Raw genomic sequence first — 7,433 nt, 5'->3', positions numbered from 1 at the left:
GACATCTAGCGGCCAAACACCGGAATTACACGTTTAAAATAAATATCTCCAAATACCCAAATAATGTCATGGCTGTATAAGCAACCGCAATTTTTTATAAACCTTCTAGATCATGTAGTGCATATCTGTTAACATAACCTCAGAAAAGAATCAACATTATACCATTAGAATCATGAAAGGCACAACAAATCAGACTGATACTCAAGTCTATGGGACAAGTTTGAAGATAAAGATCAATGCATTTATTATAGTTCATAAAATACTTTGAAGTATGACCATAACTGGTGTGACCAACACTGGGACATACAAAAATAAAGAAAATGCACCTTCAAATGTGTCTTTTTTAGATGGCAAATGACAACAAAAGCAGCTGGTCACACACTTTTGTATAAAGTGTAAAAAGTCTACATAGCATTTCCATTTCAAATTAAAATTCCATATAAACAGTCAATAAATACTTAAATGATATCAAATGTAAAGATAAGATTTGATCTCTCGCATATAAAAGACAACAAATCTCATTTATTCTAAAGAAAAAAAATCATTATTTCTGATAGTCAAAAGTCTACTGCTTTCAGCTTTCTCTCCTCCTCCTCTGTAAGCGGCTGCTGGGAGAGGATTTTATCATGGAAGCGGTGGTGTTTGCCTATTCCCAGCTTTGGCAGACCACGGTTCAGCCCCTCCAGCAGCACACATGCCTTACACAGTTTCTGACTGGAGATGTAGCCACAGCGGCTGCAGGTTCCCTGGACAGGCATCTTTACCCCCTCGCGCACAGACAGGTTCTCACCGGAGTGAATAACGTCCATGATTGAACTGGGCCTCACACTCTCCAGATCCTTTAAATAGGTTCTTGCATAGCCACGGTAAGCATTAGGAGAGTAGATACACTCAGTAGAAAAGTAGTCTAATTTCTTGAAGTAAGCATACAGCACAATCTCTTTTTCATAAGCGTATTTGAGTGGCTTGCAGCGCGGCACGACCCCTTCATTCTCGCTGTCCGTTGAGATGGCGGTGCAGCGGCGCAGCCGAGCTATGTCCCCTCGCAAGACGTTCATCAAAACAGTTTCTGCCACATCATCAGCATTGTGACCTGTGCAGAGAGGGGAAAAAAAGAAAGAAGAAAACAAAACAGAGACATCTCGTTACTCAAAACAACACATTAAAGCTAACACTGCTCACATTTTCACAATCCTTTGAATCTACCTGTACATATCTTGCCCACTTTAAGCATGATGGCTCCTCTGTCCAACGCCTGCCTCCTGAACACGCCACAGAAGGTGCAGTTATTTTTCAGCCCAACCTGCTTCACTATAGCATCCATTGTCCAGCCATACAGCTCCTCATAGGACACAATCTTCAGAGGCAGCTCATACTGTTGCTGGTTCCTCTTCACCGTCTCCAAGGAGTCATCCCGATAACCTGTGATTCCCTCGTCCACAGAGAGAAGCATGAGCTCAAGGCCGTAGTTGTATCGCTCATTCAGGACCTTCATTACATGTGCAAGCACAGTGGAATCTTTTCCCCCGGAGGCAGCGATTCCCACAGACTCCCCGGGTTTGAACAGCTTTGCTGACACTATGGTCTGATGAATCTCCTCTTCAAAGGTCCAGAAGAAGCACTCCTTACACAGAGAGTGGCCGGTTTTTGGACGTTTAAGCACAGCACGCTTTTCAGAGCAGCTGCTACACTGGACAGGCATCTTGACTGTTGGAAAGGTGGTTTATTAAAAGAACAACAATGTCCAAAATTAATATAACAAATACTTTAAATATTTCATGTCAAAGACTTACAAATCTACAAAGCTCAATTTCCTCGTTGCTGATGCTTTTCACTGCTGACCTCCTTAAAGTGATCTTTATCATGTTTGTTTTGTAACCTGAAAATCCCGATTTAAAGTTTGGCTTTAGTCTAATAGTCTAGTAAGTGCTTTAAAAAACACTTTTACAGCTCCTTACATAGCTAGGCTGGGTACATGAGATGTAAGCCCTGAAGAATAAGAAACTTCACTTCATACGCTGGATTCTTACTACATTAGCTTCACTTTTTTCGATATAAAAGTCGATACAACATCCAGTTACTTTAATCATAGAAATAAGCGGATAATTTAGTCACAACTTCAGTCATATTAGTGGATTATCAGGCTATATTTTCAAGACATGCCAAATTTAAGAGTAGTACAACACAACACATACAAAATCTAAACGTGGTCTAACATTAGCTAGCCAAGCTAAGCTAACTCGTGAGCTGTACACTGGGTAACATTTTCTTACCAAAGTATCCGGGGAATGTGGGGATAATATATGCAGTTACTATAATAGCTTTTAAAAATTAAACCGTTAGCACGCTAAAGCAGGAGAATAGTTTTTCATCTTGTAATGTTGCCTCTTCTTTACTGGGACAACAGGAAGTGACGTCTCCAGTAAACACCCTACAGCGCAGCCTATTGGTCGGAGTGGGCCAATGCAAAAACCAACCCATGTAATGGCTTCATAATACAATAACCCTACTCTCATATACTCTGGTGGTTTAAGCACAGTTTAGATGCATTGGTGGTGTCTCTTTTTTAGGTGTTGCAGTCTGAAGGACTTGTGTGGAGGGGAAAAACAGAAGAAAATCCCATGACCGAGTCAAATGTAAGCAATGAGGATTTATTAGTTTGCTTCAAAGATTGTCACTACTGCCTCAGCTGATATCAAAATGCTGCATGGTGGTGGTAAATGAAGGTCAAGGGGTTTGTTGCCAGAAAGGGAGCAGAGGATGCCGAGGTCAGGATTCCTGACAGGAGAGAGTCACAAGCTTAGTTGACGGGATGAAAGGCACCCCTCTGATGCCACTGCATGTCTCTGATGCGCCGGACTGATTGGATCTGAGGAATCTGGGCTCCGAAATCAGTGGTGTCCTTGTACTCCCCCTTCTCAAACAGGTACTGATAGCCTCTGTAGCCTGGATACTGGTAGCCCACCCAGCTGGTGCACCACAAGCAAAGAGAGGGGAAACAAATGTTAGCCAGTTAGAGGTCAAAGGGCATGTGGCAGCTATTTCTATGATATGCAGCACCTGCTGAGAGGATGGACTCACGTGCCACTCTGGACCCGAACAGAAGAGACCTTCTCCTGGTAGCCGTGTGCGTGAAAGCTGGGGACATCATCATCTATGATTTCTATCTTCTTCCCTGCAAAGCTGGGGTTTTCGTAAAGGACAATCTTGTGCTCCTGGCTGTCCTGAGAAAAAAAAATCAACCCAAGGGTGAGTTGTGAAGCAGCTGACTATGGGATGGATGATGGAGGTATAAATTTGTAAATCTCTCTTACCACTTTAATGGGGCGGAATGCAACAATGGTGTCACTACGCCTGCTGTTGGTCCAGGAATCCCAGCGAGGATACTCGCCCTTCTCAAACACATACTGCTCCCCCTTACAGTTGGCCTGCTCATATCCCACCCATCTGAGAAGACAGAAAAAAACAACAAACAAAAAACGGGGTTGTGATTGGTGCAGGGGCTCAGCTGGAAAGATGGCTGGTTGTCTGTGTATCACACATTAAATTTGATTGCTTTTTGTATGCCATTCCCTCTTTTTTTGGTCATTTGCTAGTTTTCTCTGTCTGTCTCTGACCCACACTCACGGTCCACACAGCACCAGTATGGAGCCCACTTTCTCCACGTCTGCTTCCTGGAGGTTGTTACAGGGACCAGTCAGCTCATGGCAGCGTCCCTGGAAGTTTTCCTGCTCATAGATAACCAGCTGGAAGAGAGGAAAAATTTCTTTTTTTTTAGCTCATGAAAGGAGTTATGTTTTTTTGGAAGATAAACAATTGCAAATAGGGAGTGCACAGATTTTATGTGAACTTATGTGAACTGGTCTCACGGCCAGTGTGTGCCTGTCCTCCCTCACCTTAAACGCACTGGTGCCTGGCTGCTGCTGCTTGGATGCAGGACTCTGGTGGTCTGTGGCCATATTGAATGGATAAGGATGATGCTGAAAAGAAACAGGCAAAAGTATAATTCTGAATCATTTTGAGGTATTTCTGTATTTTTTTCTTTTTAGGTTTTTCTAAAATCTGAGACGCTGTTGATTGTATTTCTTTGCTGTTATTGTTCTAAGTTTCTAAGATTTAACCTAAGTTACAGTGGTAAAAAGAAGACAAATACTGATAAATATATATATAAAAAAAAAACATTATAAAATACAGCGTGACGGATATGATCCCCTTACCAGTACCTGTCTGTGCCAGTGTGTTTGTGATGGCACAATGAGCTCAATATATATGGGACGCCCAGGGGTGGAAACTTTGCCAACAGCACCGAGAGTGTCCAAGCTGGCCAGCAGATCGGCCTGCCATAGGCCCAGCAGAATGAAATCAGGGGTCACTGTGCACCCCCACCCAACCCCACCCCACCCCGGAGTGTCACACTCCCACAAAGTTATTTCATTAGTTGTCAGTTTTGTCCAGCCAGTCATTGTTTGATATCCCCATGATTCAGCACAAACAGTGCCAAGAGTCCCACACCTACAATGAGCAGGGAGAGCGAGAGAGAGAAGGACTGTAAAAGATGGGTTTTACCGTGCTGGAGGGATGTGAATAACAGAAGAGATGCTGCTGAACATTTCCATATGTTTAAGTTGATTTTATTTTATTTTTTTACTGTATGGTGTTAAAAAATCAAATCAAATAAAGTCAGATGGTAATGCTGCTGGCTGCAAAGAAAGACAGTAGCTCTAAAGAATGGATTTATGACTTAAACCTGCTGACCTACTGGGAGCAAAAAAAGAGTTCCATAACAATCCATCTTTAACATTTTTATACTTTGGGACAAAGTTTTTAGACACTTCTATATTACACTCGTATTTTTTACATCTAGGTTTTTGCTACTTTGTATTGTTCACAGTGATTCAGATGAAACTAGAGTGATTTCCTACAAAAAATGCTTGAAATGAAGCATCATGCTATCAAGGTGATCTTTTTATTGTTAGTGTTGCTAAAAGAAAACATTTGAATGAGGTCATAATGTGCATGCATCACCATGGACAACAGATGAACTGGAGCTGAGATTTTTGGGTTTGAGGTTTTGTGGTGTAGCATGATGGTCTGTTTCAGTGGTGGCCAAGAGCCTTTACAGAATTACAATACCAAGCTGCAGCTTTTCAGGGACCTTAAAGGGACATATGAGGCTGAACCAAGACCCAGTATATGATAAATAAGGATTATTTTGAACTAAGCCAAGTTCAAGTTCAAGTTAGTGTCCAAGGATAAAGAAGAAGAAATGGAATTTGAATTGCTTGTAATAAGTTCCCTACTGACAGAGACCTCTGTTGTTGTGCGTGAAATCTGTTGAAGTCACTCTTTTAGTATTGTTGTTACAGCTCCCAATGCTCCTGTTACCAGGACCATTTTGGACCATTTTAGAATTTACCTTCCAATTCTGCTCCAGTTGCTCCCTCATGCTCCTTCTTCCTGATGTTTTTGTCTGCTTGGATTGCAACATCTATCACAACTGCAGTCTTCTGCTTTTTATTAACAACCACCGTGTCTGGTTGGTTGACCAACAGCTTCTGGTCCCACAGGACCTTAGCCCTGTTGTTCTCAACCAGCTTTGATGGTGTCTCCCATTGGGACTTGGGAACTTTGACCCTATATGTGGAGTTTTTCTTGGTCCATAACCTTGCAGTCCATTCCTCTTTCAGAGTGCAATTGCTGGTTTGGCTAAGTCATTTACTAGAGTCTTGGCAGTTGTTCTGGGGTTTTTAGGTGCATCTTTGTTAGTTTTCTTTCCAGAATCTTTGAAATTGTTTGGTTCCTACTTCTGCCAGACTTTTTCTGTACTGTGTGGCAAGTAATTTTGTCCTCATCTGTATGCAGATTGTCTTTGCCAACATAAAAAGGATTTATTTGACAGCACTCATTGGACTGACAATACTCAGAACAATGGAAAAGTCCAAGGAGCTCAGTGAAGATCTAAGAAAGAAAGCTAGATTTACACAAGCTGGGAAGATCTCTTAGAGCTAACAGTTAATCGAGTGTGACACCACTTTGCCAAGGTCTGAAAGAACACCCAAATTGTTCACAATGGCCTAGAACAATTCAGAAACCACAAAGGCTCAAATCTATCATGAACTGGAAGACTGTGAACATGAACTGCTGAAACCCCAGCATCACTGTCTACAGCAAAGCCAGTTTTACCTGACTGGACTGAGTGGTTACCAACCAAAGAAGAAGCCCCTGCTCCAAAATCAACACCATCAAGCTCAACTGTAATTTGCAGCTGCCCAAATGTACAAACTAAATGCCTTCTGGAAGTTTTATGGTCAGTCAAGACAAAGACAGAGAGCTATTTTGCCACAATAACAAAAGATATGGTTATGGGAGCAAAGGTCAGTCTTTCAAACGCTCTACCAAATGTCAAGCATGGTGATAGCATCATCCTGTGGTACAGCATGACTCTGCTGTCAGTGGTACTGGTGCATTGCACAAAGTGGATGGAATATATTCAAAGTCAATAAAGATGTATGTTGTACCCTTGAACATATTGTATACGACTTGTATTTCCAAATCACAAACACAACTTTTTCAGGGAACACATTACACAGTCAAATAATGTAACAAAGTTACATCCAATCATTAGAACCGAATGAGTCCTGCAGTCAAATCCACTGACTGGCTGCTTTTATGAGCCCGTCTGAGAAACAGTCAAGGACTTTGTCGATTAAAGACATGCTGACTGCAACTGTTTTGTTGGGATGTTATGTTCACTTGACTACACTTGATGTAATCCAGTACACTCAGGAAATGATTGTATGACTAATCAATAGGTAATTTGTTTTTCATGCGATTACGGGGAGGAAATCTGGGCTCAATATCCGGTTGCACGCTCACAGGATTGAGAAATCCTTGAGTAAAATTGCTTGCTTTCCGACAAAAGTGAGGTTGTTTGTGGCTCATTTCAGATGTGTTTTTTTTGTGTGTGTGTTTGAAAGCCTCATGTTTAAGTGAAAATTCTAGTCCAGGGAAACGATGCTGAGACAGAAATTGCCAGAATCTTCTCATGATCGCATATGATGGAGTTATTGATGATCAGCTGCATGTTTTCTGCAAGTATTATGCATAAACTGCAGGTCTGTGTCTCTTATCTCTGCTCTCCCTCTTTTACATGATTAAGACTTTGCACTTTGTAGAAAAATAGAGAAAATGCTCCACTCAGTGTTGTGAGGGAAAAGTGTGTTTTGTTTTAAAAACAGCATGCATGTGTGCTTTTACATTTGGACAGATTTTTTTTCTCTTATTATGCTAAACCTGAACTTAACACTAGTATAATAGTGTTAAATAGGTACACTGGAGTAACTGCATGCTCTCAGTGTTCACCTTGTGACCATTAACCATCAAATGTACAATGAAGACTAAGGGAAGGGAATGCAGCGCACTCTGTTTTAATA

The 7,433-nt window shown here is 41.5% G+C and overlaps 2 protein-coding genes across 2 annotated transcripts; both read right to left on the bottom strand.

The window, feature by feature from the left end:
- Positions 1-208: 208 nt before the first annotated feature.
- On the bottom strand, positions 209-2,427 carry ctu1 (cytosolic thiouridylase subunit 1 homolog (S. pombe)). The gene is made up of 3 exons (XM_003445568.4): positions 2,274-2,427; positions 1,207-1,707; positions 209-1,093 (listed from the first exon to the last, which is right to left on the bottom strand). Exons 2-3 carry the CDS (start codon positions 1,700-1,702, stop codon positions 558-560), a joined length of 1,032 nt encoding a protein of 343 aa, XP_003445616.1. The 5' UTR covers positions 1,703-1,707; positions 2,274-2,427; the 3' UTR covers positions 209-557.
- A 130-nt stretch (positions 2,428-2,557) lies between these two features.
- On the bottom strand, positions 2,558-4,267 carry crybb2 (crystallin, beta B2). Its single transcript, XM_003445569.5, has 6 exons — positions 4,218-4,267; positions 3,897-3,980; positions 3,628-3,746; positions 3,315-3,447; positions 3,082-3,224; positions 2,558-2,969 (listed from the first exon to the last, which is right to left on the bottom strand). Exons 2-6 carry the CDS (start codon positions 3,957-3,959, stop codon positions 2,801-2,803), a joined length of 627 nt encoding a protein of 208 aa, XP_003445617.1. The 5' UTR covers positions 3,960-3,980; positions 4,218-4,267; the 3' UTR covers positions 2,558-2,800.
- Positions 4,268-7,433: the final 3,166 nt, after the last annotated feature.

Source organism: Oreochromis niloticus, linkage group LG12, assembly GCF_001858045.2.
Source record: "Oreochromis niloticus isolate F11D_XX linkage group LG12, O_niloticus_UMD_NMBU, whole genome shotgun sequence".
In the NCBI taxonomy this organism is placed as follows: domain Eukaryota; kingdom Metazoa; phylum Chordata; class Actinopteri; order Cichliformes; family Cichlidae; genus Oreochromis; species Oreochromis niloticus.
Note: the sequence above shows the minus strand (reverse complement) of the source record. Positions and strands in the feature narration are given on the sequence as shown.

What these genes read in the sequence shown, in the direction of transcription:
- ctu1 (XM_003445568.4), bottom strand. Translation starts at nt 1,702, where the DNA reads ATGCCTGTCCAGTGTAGCAGCTGCTCTGAAAAGCGTGCTGTGCTTAAA. An exon ending in AGTGGGCAAGATATGTACAG is followed by an intron (nt 1,094 to 1,206) that starts GTAGATTCAAAG and finishes CTCTCTGCACAG; the next exon opens with GTCACAATGCTGATGATGTG.
- crybb2 (XM_003445569.5), bottom strand. Translation starts at nt 3,959, where the DNA reads ATGGCCACAGACCACCAGAGTCCTGCATCCAAGCAGCAGCAGCCAGGC. An exon ending in ATACTGGTGCTGTGTGGACC is followed by an intron (nt 3,448 to 3,627) that starts GTGAGTGTGGGT and finishes CTGTCTTCTCAG; the next exon opens with ATGGGTGGGATATGAGCAGG. An exon ending in GTTCGGGTCCAGAGTGGCAC is followed by an intron (nt 2,970 to 3,081) that starts GTGAGTCCATCC and finishes GTGGTGCACCAG; the next exon opens with CTGGGTGGGCTACCAGTATC.